Genomic DNA, 18004 nt, shown 5'->3' on the forward strand with positions numbered 1-18004 from the left:
CCTAAGGCAATGCTCATCAGTGAATGCTAAAACCATGAGGCGGGATCCTGGAGGGATCAGGCTGACACCACATGACTCCTCTGGCCAATCCTGGCACCACTAAACATGGCACTGGGACTTCCCTGGTGGCGCAGTGGTTGAGAATCTGCCTACCAATGCAGGGGATACGGGTTTGAGCCCTGGTCCGGGAAGATCCCACATGTCGCGGAGCAACTAAGCCCGGGCGCCACAACTACTGAGCCTGTGCACTAGAGCTCGCGAGCCACAACTACTGAGGCTGCACAGGGAATGCACAAGGGTTCCAATTTCTCCAGTTCTCACCAACACTTGTTCTTTTCTGTTTATCTTTCTTTCTTCCTTTTTAAAATATTTATTTATTTATTTTTGGCTGCATCAGGTCTTAGTGCAGGATCTTTAGTTGCGGTGCGCAGGCTCTTCGTTGCAGCACTCGGGCTTCTCTCTAGTTGCAGCACACAGGCTCAGTAGTTGCAGCGCACGGGCTTAGTTGCCCTGCGGTGTGTGGGATCTTAGATCCCCATCCAAGGATCGAACCCACGTCTCCTGCATTGGAAGGCGGATTCTTAACCACTGGACCACCAGGGAAGTCCCTCATTTCTGGTTTTCTATGGGGGGTTTTTTGGATAATAGCCCTCCTTAAAGGGGTGGGAGGTGGTAATACCCAACGTTTAAAAATGTCCTTATGTTTTCATTTTTGCTTCAGTGATATATGTATTTTGTAGAAACAGACAAACTTTATGGTGATTTAAGTTAAAATCCTCTTTGTCCCCCTTCCTAATTCCATTCTTCTCCATTCTTCCCTATCTGTCATGAATGTGGTTGTAACCAGGCCTTTTCTGGTACTTTTAGTACGTGTGTGTGTCTCAGCTTGTGCTCCCCAGAGAGCAGAGCCTGAGTCGGGACTTGAGTGCAGGGAGTTTATTTGGGAAGTGTCCCCAGGAAGCAGGAGTGAAGGAGTCGAGTGTGAGATGCTGAGATAGGGAAGGAGGAAAAGCCAGTGAAGGGAGCATTGTTGAGCTGTTTCCTCTGTGAGCAACCAGGCTCACGCCTGCTGGGGACCATGCAGGAGGGCCCCAAGGATGGCACCCTGGGGCCTTTATCCAAGACGCCTTCATCCCACTGGTTGAGAGCTTCCCTGCACTTCCAGATTGCCCTAAGGGCTGAGTCCAAAGAGAAGAGACTGTGGAAGGTGCTTGAGGAGGTGTCTGAACACAACAGAGTTCCTGGGGCAGCCGGCAGGAGCTAACAGAGGGTCCTTGGCCAAGAGGGTCGGTGAAGCCAGCTGCAAGGTTTGGGTGCCAGAAGCATCACTGTCCTCGAGGGACCAGTTCTGGTTCTCCAGGCCTCCTGGTGATCTAAGCTCCAGTTTCTTTTAAATATATTCCTCTTCCTCTTGAATCCGCTGGAATTGGTTTCTATTACTAGGAGGAGCTCTGACTGATACCGTGTGTAAGTGAAAAACAATAATTCCAACGTTCTCAGAGATGATCTCCTTTGCCTGACCCCATCTTTGGTGTCTGATATCTATATTATTTATGGAAAACGAGGCGATGGCAGTCTCATTCTAGCTTCCCGTTTACTCGGTTGCCTGCTCATCTCCCTGATATGAGACTCCCTGTTCATTTTTAATGTGGTCTCTGTTTGCATTATGGGCTGGGGGGTTGCCAGGTGGGTGGGAGGGAGGAGTCAGAAGCAGAAGGTGGCTCGATAGCATGTCTTCTTGGGGAGGGGAGCTTGGCGCTTTGGGGCTGGACCAGAGGAGCGTGGGGTGGAGAATCCTGCAGTTTTCTAACAAGCCACCCTACTGGTGGCCCCAGAGGGGCCCTTGCTCCAGGAACTCACCACTCCTGGCTGCGCAGCGCCTCTGGAGGGAGCAGTCCTCTGCAGTACACGGCTGTGGTTCTCTTCTCCATCCTAGCTTCTCAAAGTTCCTCAGGGCAGAGGCAGTTTAGCTAAAAGCCCTCAGCTCTGCAGCCAGCCTCCTCCAAATCTCAGATTTGAATGCCTCCTGCGACATACTCACCTGTCACATTGGGCTAGTTACTTAGCCTCTCTAGGCTTCAATTTTCTTATCTGTAATATTCAGATAATAATCATGATGGATGCTTTGACGTGCCACCCAGATTCCCCATCAGGAATGAAGGCTGTTTCCCCCACTGTCAGCCCCTTTGGTGAGCTGCTTCACTGGGGAGAACAGCCAGCATCTTCCCCGGGGAGCAGCTAGCATCCACTGGCCGATGCACAAGGTTGTATTAAGGCCTGGTCCTCACACCACATAGGCTCTGAAGGGCCATCCCATCTTCAAAACTCCCCACAGGGTCTGCTTCAGTCTCTATTGAGACTCTGTCGGATCCAACTTCTCCCTCGACCCAGTCCTGCCCCTTCCCTTCCTCCCTCGGGTGCTGATCCCAGGAGCACTCCCTAATGAGCCTCTTCTGTGCAGATCTCCACTTCGGAGTTGGTTTCCCGGGGGCCCAAACTGCCACACAGCACTTTTCTCATAAGGACTGTATCACACAGAACATCAAGTTCTCGTCACAGAGCCAGGCACAAGCTCACAGTAAACATTAGTTGTGTTGTTACACACCCAAGGCATGTCTTTTTTTCCCTCATGGTTACAGATTAAAAAAAAAAAATCAAAATATTACTGAGGCGTCCACAATACGTGCTCATGTTGCCACTTGGACTGGAATGCCACCAGACACAACCAAAAGCAAAACCTGTGTATATCAGAATCAAGAACTATATATATTTCAGGTTTGTTGAGGTATAATTCATATACCATACCATTCCTCTATTTGAAGCAGTCAATTCAATGGTTTTTAGTATATTCACAGAGTTGTGCAAACATCATCATGATCAGTTTTTTTCCGTTTTTCGGGGTTTTTTGGCCACACCATGTGGCATGTGGGATCTTAGTTCCCCGACCAGGGATTGAACCCGCGCCCCCTGCATTGGAAGCACAGAGTCTTAACCACTGGACCGCCAGGGAAGTCCATCATGATCAATTTTGAATGCTTTCATCCCTTCCCCTAAATACCCTGTACCCGTTAGCAGTCAATCCTCTTCCCTGCCACCCAACCCCCAGCCCTAGGCAACCACTAATCTACTTTCTGTGTCTATAAATTTCATATAAACGGACATTTCATATAAACGGAATGATACAATATGTGGTCTTTTGTATCTGGCTTTTTTTTTTTTTTTTTTTGCCACACCATGCGGTATGCGGGATCTTCCCCGATCAGGGATCGAACCTGTGCCCCCTGCATTGGGAGCTCGGAGGCTTAACCACTGGACCGCCAGGGAGGTCCTGTATCTGGCTTTTTTCACTTAGTGTAATAGTTTCAGCATTCATCCATGTGGTAGCATGTAACTACTTCATTCCTTTTTCTTGCTCAGTAATATTCCGTTGTATCGATTTACCGCATTTTATTGGTCCATTCTTCAGCTGGTGGATGTTTGGCTTGTCTCCACCTTTTAGCTCTTATGAGTAATGTTGCCATGAACGTTCATTTGTAAGTTTTTCTGTGGACATGTTTTTTTGTTTTTCTTCAGTTTTATTGAGCTATAATTGACATATAACATTGTATAAGTTTAAGGTGTACAATGGATTAATTTCATACACATATATTGCAAAATGATTTCTGCCTCCATCACGTCACATAATCACCATTTCTTTTTGTGGTGAGCACGGGTGTATGTTTTCATTTCCTCAGGTTTATACCTAGAAGTAGAACTGTTGAGTCACATGGCAATTCTTTGTTTAATATTCGGAGGAACTGCCATTGTTTTCCAAAGCAGCTGCACCATTGTACATTCCCATCAAGAGTGTGTGACTCTTCCAATTTTCCCACATTCTCACCAACACTTGTTATTGTCTTTTTTATTATGGCCATTCTAGGGATCCTGAAGTGGTGTCTCCATGTGGGTTTTTTTTTGCGGTACGTGGGCCTCTCACTGTTGTGGCCTCTCCCGTTGCGGAGCACAGGCTCCGGACCCACAGGCTCAGCGGCCATGGCTCACGGGCCTAGCCGCTCTGCGGCATGTGGGATCTTCCCGGACCGGGGCACGAACCCGTGTCCCCTGCATCGGCAGGTGGACTCTCAACCACTGCGCCACCAGGGAGGCCCTCCATGTGGTTTTGATTTACATTTCATTTGCCTGCTGAACATCTTTTCATGTGCTTATTGGCCATTTGTATGTCTTCTTTGCAGAAAAGTCTATTAAGATCCTTTGCTCGTTTTCTTTTAAATTGGATCATCAGTATTTTTTGAATCTTGTTTTCTTCTTCTGTAGAAAGAGAACGTTATGTCCTTCCCAGAGTCGTTGTGAAGATTCATGAGAGAGCGTTGGCAAGGCACACAGTTCTCTGCCTTTAGCACTTGCTCCAAAAAGTTAGTGAACCTTCCTCTCACCTAGGCATTTTGCATTACATCATCCAGCATAGCGTTTTTGCTTGAAGACAGACTCAATAAATGTCTGAAAGGGTAAATGTGCCAATTCACACCACTCAATATTCAAATCTGAATCCTATGTGTTTTGTCCCTTTGCTCCCATTTCCTTCATTAAACCTTTTCTTCCTGGAACAATTTTCTTAATTTCATTCCCCTTGCCAGCTGTCTCCTCTCCTGAAACTCAACTTGCAGTATCATTGAAGCTGATTACAAGGGAACCAAAGACACCGCCTAACACAGTTCTGAGGTGAATATGATCAACCTTTGAAGAAGCTAAATAACTGACAACCTGTCAATATAACCTGTCCCCTGCTGGAGCGCTCAACAGAAAGTAATTAAGGTACATAAAGAGATGAGAGAAATGAAATTTACCAAAAAAACCCTGATTGCAGATGGATTTTTAACAGTTCAGTAACCCCTGATGACCCAACCTACTCTGGGGCATGGCTCTCTTTTTCATTTGTAGAGGACCCAGGCCACCATCAGGCCCAAAGACTCGATGTTGGTGGGAAACCTCTAAGGCTGTGGAGCCTCCAGTGGGCCGGATTTGGGTGTCGGAATGGAAACAATTTGATCACTCAGGCCAGGTGGTGAGTCCAACTTGATCTTCACACTTATTCAGCAGCTGCTTTGGCAAACCTTAGCTTAAGCGCCTTGGGCATAACGTGAAAGGGTGAGCACAGGTGGGAAAGTGTGACTCATTTCTCCTTGCACCTTCTTGAAGGTCAGCCCAATGCCAAAGACACCTTGGTGAGAATATATGGGTGCGTGCAGTTGCCTGATCAGAAGGATCTCCTGGATTTTGCCTTGGGCGCGGGGATAACGGGAACGTGAATAACAGGGGGGTTTGGGGGTGTGTTGGATTCGGAGGTGGGACAGTGGTCTGGGAGTCTAGGGCGGGCTTGGGGCGTGCTGGGGGGAAGGTAGTGGTGGTGGTGGGCTCCTGGGGTGAAGGGACCGGCTCGAATTCGTCTTCATATCTTGGGTCTAGCTCGGTGCGCGGCTCAGGCTTTGCTGTTTGCTAAGCTGTGGGAACCTGGCCTCGGTAGGGAAGTAAGAGGTGGCCCCAGTCAAGACAGCTCAGGCCCAGTCAAGACAGCCAGGCCGCACCCCGACGCGGCGGGGAACTCGGTTCGAGGAGGGATCTTTTTTTTTTTGTTTGTTTCGAGGAGGGATCTTTTGACTTGAGCCCAGAGGGGCTGGCGGCCGGCAGTGGCTGGGCTCCAAGAAAACCCTGGGGGCTCCCACCGGGCCGAGAGGCCCGCCCCTAACCAGTCCCCGGCTGCCTCCGCCGTGGAGGATCTAAGCAAGACCGCGTGTGGGCGGGATGAGCCAGCCTGCACTCCTTATTGGACAAAGGCCCTTGTCAATCACTGAGGAAACCTGTCTGGACGCGACCGGACATCCGGAATTCCCACCTCAGAGGGAAGCGGGCTCGGGTGGAGGCGGGGAGCGATGGGAGGATGCGGTAGCCAATGGCAATCAAGAGTTCCGCCTTCGCAGTAGATTGGCAGATGCTTGAACCACTGAGGCGCCGCTAAGGATATTGGCCGTGGAGAATGATTGGTCCAATCTGCGGGTGAGTGGTTCTTCAGAGTATATAAAGTAGGCAATTAACACTTGGTTGAAATCGTACTGCAGAGGGAGCTCTACTGTTGTTGGTGTTTTGACTCCCACTAAGGCTCCTGAATTTGGTGAGCTTTTCCTGGAATTATCTAGGTTCCCTTCTCAACTCAGGATCAGGGCTTGAGGATGACGGGTGCTGTACCCCAAATTATGGCCAGATAATCGGAAATGGGTGCTGTTCGGTGAATTAAACCTGAGATTAAGTGTTTGGTGGTCAATAGAAAACAGGAAAAGACAGGAACGGGCACTTTACAGGGGGAAAAAAATGCAAGGAGCACCTAAATATTTGAATGGTTGTGCAAACTTTTACATAGTAAGAAAAATGCAAATTAAAATTTCACTGAGCTAACATTTTTGACCTATCAAATTGACAAAAATCCAAAATTTGACAAGGTTCTCTGTTAAGGACGATGCAGTGGCCCAGATGGTATCGATTTTTCGTCCTCCCGACACTTACGGACAAACAAATGTTTCCTTTTGCTTTCAGCTTGCAGGGTAGGCTGTTATCTTATGGTCATCTGTTAAGTTCTCGCATTGACTCCCGGGAACTTTTAAGAACAAATTCTGAGTCTGCAGGTACATTTTTTCGAAGGTGCTTTGATTTTCCTGACTAGTAGCAATACTGAGATCTGGTGGGACATATGGGTGTCAGTTGGAAATGGGTTTTGTTTTAAGAGGACTCTTCTGGCAACTGGTGTGCCAGTGAAGCAGATGAAGTGACAGAAATCATATAAACAGAAGATGGAGCTTATCTGGAAAAGGCATCAGAGCCGCCCCAAAATTGTAGCAAGCCAGCAGTGCTTCCACAAAGCATCAGAGGCCCAGAACCTGGGCAACAGAACCACCACCCAGGAAGAGTGTCACATATTCTGGGCACTCCAGACCCTGGTTTCCAAGTCCCCACCAGGTGACAGGTCCTGTCTACCCAGTACCATCCCTCCCACCCCTTTCTCACAGAGACCCAGTGAGGTCCAGTGGCCCCCTCCTCTGGATGGCTAAGTGTTCAGGGGATGCGGCCCCAGCCCCAGGCATCTCAGCCAACCATGGTGGTCCCATCTCCTTGCTAGTGATTGGTGAAGGCATGGACACATGACATTCTGGCCAATTGGGACCCAAAAGGGGAGGGTGCACCTGAATTGGTTCCCTCACTCCTAGGACACAAAGAAGAGATGGCCCTTTTCCTGCTCCTCGATGTGATATCTGAACTCCTGCAGCCATCTTGCAACCATGAGGAGAGCTGGTCTGTGACAAAGCCCACAGTGCAAGGAAGACCAAGTTAAGAGAAATGTAGCTTGGGCCCTGACCCTAATGGACCTACAGGCATTCTGCCTTTGGACTCCTCCTGTGCCCTAATTCTTCTTTTGTTTAAGACAATTGAGTTGGAGTTTTCAGTTCTTTGCAGTTGGAACATCTTAGCTGAACCAAGTATAGAAAAGTTCCTTCAGTTTACTTTTCCCATAGCCATGAGAATTTTGACTCACGTACCCACGAGTCATTTCTGTTTGTTTGGTATAATCAGAGAAGAAGAACTGGAAGAAGGAGGTAAAGAAAGAGATATAAAGTGGCTACAGGGCAGTGCAAGTTCTGCTGACATGCATTTAGGGGGCAGGGAGATAAAAAACAACCCAGGGGGGTCCTTGGGACCTGAGAGAGAGAACAAACAATACTTAAATCATAACATTTTTAAAAAGCAGTAACAAAAAAGATAAAAATATTTTTTTAAAAAAAGAAAAAAGAACTGACATTTGGATATAACAACAGACACACAGATCAGACCCTCCTGCTATGGATTGCCAGCAAAGAAGCAAAAGCAGTTACAGTGATGCGGGGGAGGCCTGGGAAAAACCCTAACAAGCAAGAGAGGATAAAAGAAGGTTCACTGTGATCCCGTGATAATTATTAAATTGTGGCACGTAAAACGCCACTGCTTCTTTTAATTTCGTGTTTAGTTTTATTTCAGCAAATAAAAAATATTCTCAAGAACCTTCTTAGGTTGTCCCTTTAGCGTACCCTCCTAAATCCAGATTGCTGTGAATTTTTCTGCCAGTGGGGTGATCAGATACAGGACCTGGGCAGAACGGAAGAATCGCTGTTATTTCCGGCGTCATGCACTCACTGACTCACTGAACTTTACTGATGTGCTAAGGTGGCCGAGGCTCTCTCTGTGAGGTCATTTTGGCATTTTATTGAATGCTGACTTGTGAGGTTCTCTTTTCCTGCACACATGCCTGGCTTCCCCAAAGGACTTTATTTTTATGTATTTATTTATTTTGGGCCGCGCCACGGCTCGCAGCTTCTTAGTTTCCCGACCAGGGTCAGCAGTGAAAGCGCCGAGTCCTAGCCACTGGACCACCAGGGAATTCCCCTCTACACGACTTTAATCTCGCTAAAGGCAGGACTGTGTTGTGTATTTTATTTCCATTGACAGCGTCTAGCACAGGTCTAGGTGTGTGATGAGCACTCACAGAAGTCTTAATTATAAGAGAGACTTAGAGGGTCTTAACTCTGATACTGTTGCTTTGGTCCAGGATCGAAGGTGAGCCTTTGAATCAGACTTTTTGCTTTTTAGGGATGCTCCCCTACCGCTTGCTTCCATACAGTTACAGAAGTGTCCAGAAATCCTTCTAAGGAAGAAGAAGGTGTAGTGTTATTAGACTGGATGCTCAGGCAGTGGGACCTGATACCCATCCCACAGCACCCCTGAATCCTTTCAACACCACGTGCTGGGGCTGCTGAGGCTTCGAGCCAGCCCTTCTGGGCCGCTGCCTGCTCAGGGTCTGCACGGAAGGTCGAATTTGGATCAGAGGACAGCCTCGGAGGGGAGCCCATGTGACAGCTGGAAGCTCACCAGCAGGCAGAAGCCAAGCAAGTCAGGGATTTTTCTTCTCTGAAGACAACAGTCCTGATTCCTGTGACATGATACCTCAATTGCAAGAACTGAGCAACTCTGTATATGATCTACCTCTACATCTATGTATATGAGATAAACTGAAGCCTACAGAAGTCTGACAGTGGCACGGGCTCCGGTCCTGGGCTGGGGCAGAGTCACGGCCCCGCCGTGGCGGCGTCTTGACGGGTGGAGGCGCCTACATGTCGTAGAGCCGGAGCTGGTCCTGCACGTCGCTGTCCGACATCTCGCCAAACGTCTCCTTGTTGTCCTTCATGAGCTTGAAGATGGCAGCCAGCTGTTCTTTCTGAACTCTGTCAAGAAGAAAGGATAAAGAGGAAAAAGATGCTCCCAAACCAGGGGAGAGAGAGAGAGAGGCCGTGCACATCCCGTGGAGTCGGGACACTCCTCACTCCGGTATTACTGCTTTGCTTTCCAGAATAAGAAGAAAATGAAACTAAAACAAAACCCACTCTTAACACAGGAGCCGATTTGGTCTAAAAAAACTTAACTTGAGACTTCTGCAAACTGGGGTTCCAAGTCTTGGGTTTACCCTGGAGATCTGGGGATCCCAAGTTATCATTCAGGTTCTCGGTGCTACAGTTTCCCCGTGGGCCTCCCTTTTTTTTCGGTCATGCCGCACGGCCTGCAGGATCTTAGTTCCCGGACCAGAGATCGAACCCGGCTCCTCGGTAGTTGAGAGCTCGGAGTCCTAACCACTGGACCGCCGGGGAATTCCCAGGCCTCTCTTTAATGTTGACTACACACCTCCCTGGGAGGCCACGAGGAAGCAGAGGTGCTCCATTAGGCGGCTAGAGAGCCTATGAAGAGACATGTTAGAAACAGCCTTCGTTTAGAGGGATGAGCCAAAAGTGGAGGAAGAAGAAACACAGTTGGCTGGGAAACGGGAGCATACAGATGTGTGCACAGGGTGCTTGGCCCAGGGACAAGGGTGGGTGTGGGGTCTCGCTGCCCAGAGGAAGGGGCGCCTCTTTCCAGTTTGCACAAAGACACCTTATAGCCAGCAGGGGCCCTGGCCCTTTTACCAGGGAACAGGCCTGGCTGGAGATCGGCCTTATGTTCACCACACACGGGCTGGGGGGCCGGGGGGATGCTGGGAGTGATGTTCTGTTCTCTCTCTGCAGCTGGGCCACACCATCTGATCAGCACGGGACACCTCCCATGAGTGCAAACACGAAAGGGTGGGCTGAGACTCTGCAGCCACGGTTTGCTTCTTGTTTGTTCTGTTGCGCTGTGCTCATCAGCGAGGCTGGGCGCTGTGTGCTGGCATGGGCTCCCCGTTCGGTTTCAGGCTTCTGCGGTTCCCCCCCTCCACACCGCCCTACTGGCTCGGCACGGGCCACCTTCAGAGGACGTAAACCAAATGGCAGGGTCTGCTCTGGTCCCTGCAGACCCACCAGGAGGCAGAGCTTCAGCACAGCCTCTGACCCCTGGCCCTGCACGGCACAGCACTGTCCAACCAGCACCCCAACCCTGTCTACAGGGGGATCCGATCGATGTCTGGTCTTACGCTTGTCCTAACATATTCCTTCTGCAATAACCCCATATCTCCCAAACAGCTAACAGTTGGTTTTCTGACTACAGCAGCATCTAGAAGCTGAAATACTGAAGTCCCAAATCCAAGCCTCTCTTAGTCACGCCGGGAAAGTTATTTCTACAGTCTGCTTTCCTGTCCGGAGGAGAAGGAGCCTGTGAGAAGTACGCGATACCCCACCACCTGAAGAAAGGAGTACTGTGAACTGACAGGCTGTGTGTTTAGCTCTTTGGAAGGAATCACAATCCAGGTGTATGAGTGGGCATCCCCCCAAAGGAACACAAATCCTCTTGTGCGTCTCTTAATGGCCGTGGCGCTTGCATATTTTTAAGAGGGTGGGCCTAGGACTTCGCACTGTGTTGGAGAGTAACAGGCACAAATTGAGAGAGAGCTCAAATTTTAATGGGTTCAAAAAGATGATTTTTTAAAAATAAAGCAAAACTGAAATAAACACACAGTAATCAAGACCATCTACTCAAAGTTTATTGGACCGAACAAAGGCTGAATACACAGATCCCAGCCATCGCGAGTATGTGAGGCTTGGTGCCTACAAGCCACGTTCAGAAAGTGTCCAGACAAACTTAATAACGTGGAAGGAGTCACCTGTTTTTCAGTCAGACCCCGGCCTGGACAAGGCCATTGCTGTTGCTACTGCTGTGTGGGTCAGGCTACATGGCTCTGTGTGGCTGTTGCTTTGTTGCCTGTTCTGTCCTAAACCCGTGAACCTAAGGTATTAGACCCAGAGGAGAAGGTCCCTGGGAATGTACCATGCCCTAGGCTGACAGTGGGCATTTCCCGGCCTTCCACTAAATAGAGGAGAAAAAAAACTTTTTCTATCAACTTACTGCTTTCAAAAAATGTTTTAACCAACACATCTAAAAACTACAGATTAGTTTGGTATAGTATAAATATTGTCAAATATAAAATTCCAAGAAATGAATCTGGGACTGATCTGATTATCTGGAGAAGTTCTAGCTCATCTATGAAACCTAGGAAAAGGCAGAATCGAGACAGCTGTTTTAAGCGAACACTATCATTATTGCTTCTGCGAAAGCGAAGGTGGACATTCTGCTGAGCTGGTAGGAACATCAATGAAAAGGCCTCTTAGCAACAAGCGGGCTGGATCCGAGCCTGCTCTCAACGGAGGGTAAGGGCAAGAGGAAGTCAACAGCTGGTTCTGGTTCTTTGCTGCCCACTGATCAATCATCAGGCTCTCGCCCCCACAGCCGAGCCAGCCGAAGACAGAGAGGGGAGCGGGCCCCAAGGGGAAGGAGGGCAGTCGACCAGGCAGGGAGCACAGGCAGCGCTCCCTCATTTGTCCATCACACCTCAAAGTCTTTCCTGGTTTGGCTCTGGTGATGAAAAGCAGGAGGGCTGGAATGTAACTACACCGATTTAAAAATGATGGCATTGCTGACATTGGTGATATCTCAGGTGCAGAGCGTGTGTGGGCAGGAAGGTTGAGTGATAAGGAAAATAAAAGTCCAGGAAAACCCTTCAGCTTAACAAAGCAATCCAGGCAAACAGGGAGGAACGCCTCTACAGGGGAGCGCCACGGGCATTCGGGATCCTCCCAGCCAAGGAAAGTCCTGGATGGGGGCCTAGTCCTGGCAGATTTATGTGGGAAAATGCGCCCCAGGAGCCTGCTGGCTCCTCTCTGGGGATTCCACTTTATCTCTCAAGTTTTAAGACGCCAAAAGGAAAAGCCTTGAGGAGGAGGCTAAGGATAACTTCATTATTCCTCGGTTCTGTAAAGAGAAATAAGGAGAAAAGATAATTTATTTCACTCATGCCATCTTACAAGTACTGCAGGGAAGGGGGAAACGGGGTGAGGAAGGGGAACGTCTGGAATTGCAGAAGCCAGCCCAGACGCTGGGATCCAGACCCAGGGGAGTTTGCCTCTCATCACCTGCTGCGGGAGAGCCCACTAACCGAAGCCAGCCCGAGACCCCGTTCCAAGTCTGCAAGGCCTACAGGGGCAGGTCAGGGCCCACCTGTAGGTGGTTTAGCAGGTAGGGTGCCCTTGTAGGTAGTTGAGCAGGTCAGGGCCCTCATTTAGGTGGTTGTACAGGTTGGGTCCCACTTGCAGGTAGCTGGTCGGGGAGCAGCCTCAATAAGGTAGCTGGGCAGGTCAGGGCCCACCTGTACGTAGTTTAACAGGCAGGGTCCCACTGGAGGTAGCTAGGCAGGGAGTGTCAGACTTTAGGTAGCTGGGCAGGTCAGGGCCCACCTGTACATGGTTTAACAGGCAGGGTCCCACTGGAGGTAGTTAGGCAGGGAGTGTCAGACTTTAGGTAGTTGGGCAGGTAGGGTCCCAGAGTAAATACTTGGGCAGGGCACGTCTCTCATTTAGGTATCTGGGCAGTTCGGGTGCCCATGCGGGCAGCTGAGCAGGTTGAAGCCCACTTGTAGGTGGTTGGCAGGGAGGGTCCCACTTACAGGTATTTGGGCAGTTCGAGTCTCACATGTGGGTGGTTAGGCAGGGAGGGTCCTCAATTAGGTAGTTGGGCAGGGAGGGTCCCACAGTAGGTAGCTGGGCAGGGAGGGTACCACATGTTGGTATATGGGCAGTTTGGGTCCCACATGTAGGTGGTTGAGCAAGTCGGGTCCCACACATGGGTAGTTAGACAGGGAGCATCCTCAGTTAGGTAGCTGGGCAGCTTGGGGCCCACTTGTGCAGTTTAACACGGAGGGTCCTCAATTAGGTAGTTGGGCAGGGAGGGTCCCACAGGTGTGTTGTTGGGCACGGGGTCCACATGTAGGTCGGTGGGCAGGTAGGGTGCCACAGATAGGTAGGTAGGTAGGTCAGACTGCGGGGGTCAGATCCTCAGCTTTCTGGCCGCTCTGGGCTGGTCCTCTCTGGGCCGGTCCTCTCACCATAGATTATTTCTTATCCTTGCTGGGTAGGTTTTGTCCCTTCTGGGGACAGTGGCTTCCAAGGACATGTGCTCCCCAGATGACACAAATGGTGTGCCCACCTTTTGCAAGGGACATGCAGAAGCGCTGGTTTACCCAGGTGAGCGCTGAGGGAAACCGGTGGGATTCAGTTTTATCCCTCTGGCGCCCTCATGTGGAGGTGAGTCAGCACATGTTCCTAGAAATTCACTGGTGGATGGTTTGTGGACCCATCAGAGGGCAGAAAGCAGGAAGAATAGCCATTCACCCTTGCCAGTTATGCATTTCAAAACACCATCCCCTAGAGTGGTGTGCACTTCCAAAAACGGCAGGCCAGTCCTGGGGACCTTCAGAATGGAATGGGTGCTGGGGTCCTGGGTCCTCACTATCAGAACCAACCTAGTCTACCTCCTGGGTTCCACTTTTCCCCTGGACCAGAAGATGGGAAGAAGGGACGGTGTACAAGGAAAGGAGTAGCCGATGGTGCCTCTTCTTTTTGCTGCCGAGCTAGAAGTCAGCCAAGCTCGCCAGCTTCACTGGCCCTGGGGGTGAGGGGGTGGCATCTTGCCGCGGGGAGCAGTCATAACCTGCAAGCCCAGTGTCCCAGCCACGCTGAGGCTGGATACGGCACCCCCATCCCGGCAGAGGCAGTGCTGAGGGAGACTGTGAGCTCCAGCCCCATGGGAGACCCAGCAGGAGGTGGGCAGACGGTGAGGAAGCAGCGTCTTTCTTAAGCAGCACGTCTGGATTTACAAGCCTTACACTTTCTGCCCCTTGGGCAGAAGGAATCTCATCTGTGAGCTGCTCCAAGGACAGGAACGCCCAGTCATTAACCACGTGGAGGAACGAATTTGGGGTCTCTTTCTCTGGGTCCTGCGTACCAAGTGCTATGCCCTGAAAACCTGTGAACTGCAGCTTCTGAGGAACTCTGGGCCTCAGTATCTAGATTTAGGGTCTAGATACTGCTAAACCTGTGAACTGCAGCTTCTGAGGAACTCTGGGCCTCAGTATCTAGATTTAGGGTCTAGATACTGCTGTGCGGGCCGAGGTAAAGAATTTAAAGTCAGGGGTTTGCAGCATGGGCTTTTAACCAGCTTGCAACTTGACGCGGACGCTGAATGCCAGGAAGGGAATTAGAAGCAAGCAGAGTTTGGTCCAGAAGAATCTGACAGGCAGGGAAGGGCACACACTTTTCACTGGCCTGTGGTTTTAGTGGTTTGACAATATTTTTCATACTGACAATCCCAAAGGCAGTTTCCTAGACGCAGCTGGGACCAGAGCTGTCTCACACCCGTCCGCTTTCCCAGTCCCCACTGGAACTACCGTGCTGCAGATGAAAACGCAAAGCCACGCTTGCCAGCCTCTGCAACCCCAAGCATCACCATGCGGGGAACATGCGAGAGGGGTGGGTGTCGGGGGCCCCATGCAGTGCTGAGTGGGCTGACCACGTGCAGGGGCAGGAGGGAGCAAGCGGACCTCACAGGCAGACGTGTCAGACAGCCACAGGAGCATGCTGGGAGGGGCAGTGATGAGAGTGAACATGAACTCCAGCCCCACCCTGGGAGGACTGTGTTCACCATGAAGTCCACCAGTCCCTCCTCAGCTCAAGCACGATTGTGATAACCAAGCCTGCAGGTGAGGAGGTGAGAAACCCTCACCCAAGAGCAGCGCTTGGGCAGTCTCGACCCCGCAGAATAGCTCAGCGTGAACCACTCATCTAGAGACCCCCAAAGATCCAGTAGGGAAAGACCCCCCCTGGGCAACGCAGAGCCTGCTGTCTGAACACGACGGAGGAAGGACTTTCCCTCCCCGAGGTCCCAGCACTGAACCCAGGGACGGTGGCAGTCTGACCCCGGCCCGAGCCCTGCCACTGAGTTGGCTAACTGGCCTCTCCTACTCTAATGGCCCCTCATCTCCGCAGAGCACACAGAATAGGGCCAGGGTCCCGGTCACAGCCTCTGTCCACAGGGCCCTTCGAGGGGCCACAGGCACGTCAAGCCCCCTCCATCCTTAACTCTGGGGCTGCATACCTTTTCTGGAAGGGGCCACGTACTGACTCTTTTCAGCTTTGTGGGCCACGTGGTCCCTCTGCAACTACGCAACTCAGCCACTGCAGTGGAAAAGCTGCCACAGACCACAGAAAAGCAGTGACCGCAGCCCTGTTCCAGTCACACTGGATTTACAAAAACAGGGCTGCAGTCCACCAGCCCTTGCTCTGATCATAACACCCTGCCTCACCCACAACTTGGGGGCACAGGGTTTCTGCTGGGCACCGTTCTACCTTCTCAGGGAAAGATGAAAGCTGCGGGCGTGATACCACACAGTCCAGCGGAAGACAGTTCCCCCCCAGCCTCACAAGGGGGCGCTGGCCCTCCAACCAGCTGGCCCATTAGGCCCAGGAGGGACATGCCGTTAACTGGGCCTCCAAGAACCCTGCAGCCCTGGGAAGGGAGCCTGTTCACCCAGGAGCCCTGCGCTGGAGAAGAATGAGCAGGCCCGGGTGCACAGAAATGAATTAATTGGTTATGAAGGCAGCGGAGGAGGAGAGGTTTGGACCACATTCAGTCGTGATGGGGACACAGTAACAGACAGGATGAGGGAGGCATCACTAATCTAAGAAGTCAGTCTCCTTACCAAAAGGATTTGCAAGGATATTTGTGGCTCAGGACCTAAGGAACTTGCTACAGGGAAGTGAGGTCAGAGGTCAGCTCAATCCTGAAATATAAAGGCAGCAAACCGGATCACACCCAGAGGCAGCAGCTGGGCACCGAGGAGCGGGGGCCTTCCCCAGGCTGGGCTCACCCTGCCACCCCTCCGCCCCCGGTGAAGAGCCTTCCAGGCCAGGTTTGGAAGGACCGGCGGCGGCTCCAGGAAGGGAAAGGGGGTTCTCGTGGGCACAGGGCCTTCTGACTTGAGGGGTGCAGGGTGGGCTTGGTGATAATGAAAGGGTAGTTGAGATCTGCATCCTGGAATACTAAAGCCTCCATTCCTGACCCTAGAACCCAGCTTACACTAGCTAGGAAGTAGGGGGTGATCCCCCAGCCCCTCCGGGTTGCTGGGCTCAGAAAACACAGGCCCCCATTTAGCTCTGTGCTTAAACCAGAGGACCCCAGGCCACAGGCTGGCCCGTGTCAGACCACCGGTTCTCCCCCATGGCCTGTCCCCACCGCTCCTTAGGAGGGAAGCCCAGGGGTGTGCATGGGTGCCCGGCTGGGGGCTGGCGGGGCAAGAGCCCAACTCGAAAAATGAGGAGCTGCGTGGCTGCAACTGCCTCAGAGCTCCGTGGAGCAGAACAGATAACAAATGACTGCTGGCCCTGGGCTGGGGGGTTTGGGGGTGCTGAGGGGGGTTGGTGGCCGAGTGGATGAGCAGGAAGAATCATGCTGTGTCCTGCAGTGATGGATTGGTTTTGTCATGAACCCTCCATGTAAGTGAACAGGCGGATCTGCTCCAGGCTCTTCCCAGGCATCTGCTTTTTCCCTTTTGGCTGGGGAGGGGTGGGGTGCAAGAAGGGGCTCGGCCTCCCTCCCCCCCATCACCGTCACACGCTCCTCCCGAGGGCCCCAAGGGGACTGTCGGGGGAAATCGAGCCTGGCCGACTATTGCCAGGACAGGGGGGAGAAACCCCTAAAACGGAAATAGAAGAGTGCGGGGCTGGCGAAGCTTACAGGAGGCCCTCCTCCTCTCCCGCCTGCGACGAAGGGGGCTCACGGCGGTACCGGTACCGGAGAAAGCTGAGCGACCCCGAAGAGGGTGGGCGGCCTACCTCTGTTCCTCCTCCAGTTCCTCCTTGGTCATCATCTTCCTGTACTGGTTTCCCCTCAGCTTCCCGGGGCTGTATTTGAAGGAGAAGGCCTCTCCCCCTGTAGAGAGGACACACAGTAAGAGCCAGTTAGGGTGCTGGGCCCGCCTGCAACTTCAGGCCCCTTTCCCTTCCAAAGAAGGGTTTCCAGAGAACCACCTGGGCCGGAGAGGGCGCCCCCGCTTCAAATAGGGCAGATGGGCCCCACGCCCACCCCGGGCCAGCTCACCTAAGCCTCAGAGAGCGCTGGACGCCCACAACATCGGCTCACCCTCCCCTGGGCCTGGCAGGTCCTCCCCCCACACCACTTCCGCTTAGGAACTCTTTTGGGAACTTGAACCGGGGATGAGGCAGCTGGAGTGAAGCGAGCATCGCCGCCCCACCCCCACCCATGCTATTCAGTTCCATCCACCAAAGGCCGGTTCCCTTCCAAGACCAGGTTGAGCCGTCCACAGAGCTGCCTGTGGGCCCCTCTCCAGCAAGCGCTCTGGCCCAGCCGCCGCCCGCAAGGCTTTTCTCCCCCTCAGCCTGACCCCCCCCTCTTCCCCATGACTGCTGTGCTAATTACACAGTCGGAGGGCCCTTATCTCTGGGAAGCAGCCTGTGCTAAGGCGCTGGGTTCCCTGCCTCTCCTCGGGTCCCAGGTCCAGAAGGCCGAAGGGACTCCCGACCCTCCTGCCAAGGTCCTCGGGTCTCCCGGGCTTGGGGGTGCCCGCCCTGCCGTCCAGGGGCATCATGTCGGCAGGCCCCTTCTCTCTATGCCCCTC

General features: G+C 52.0%; 1 protein-coding gene across 3 annotated transcripts in view; it reads right to left on the minus strand.

Annotated features, from left to right (window-relative positions):
- Positions 1–8385: 8385 nt before the first annotated feature.
- The window catches only part of MXRA7 (matrix remodeling associated 7), a gene marked incomplete at its 5' end in the record, with an annotated part of 29832 nt that continues 20213 nt past the window's right edge, over positions 8386–18004 (minus strand). Inside the window, 3 exons of one of the 3 annotated variants that reach the window (XM_082679160.1) lie at positions 11009–12288; positions 16070–16150; positions 17202–17298. In XM_082679160.1, the coding sequence (XP_082535286.1) occupies positions 16117–16150; positions 17202–17298 (131 nt within the window). In that variant the 3' untranslated portion in view covers positions 11009–12288; positions 16070–16116. Of the gene's footprint in view, positions 9300–11008; positions 12289–16069; positions 16151–17201; positions 17299–18004 lie in introns of those variants that run through there. The other 2 variants (XM_082679159.1, XM_082679161.1) reach the window with 2 other exon arrangements.

The sequence above is a fragment of the Grampus griseus genome (assembly GCF_964374135.1).
Source record: "Grampus griseus genome assembly, chromosome: 20".
In the NCBI taxonomy this organism is placed as follows: domain Eukaryota; kingdom Metazoa; phylum Chordata; class Mammalia; order Artiodactyla; family Delphinidae; genus Grampus; species Grampus griseus.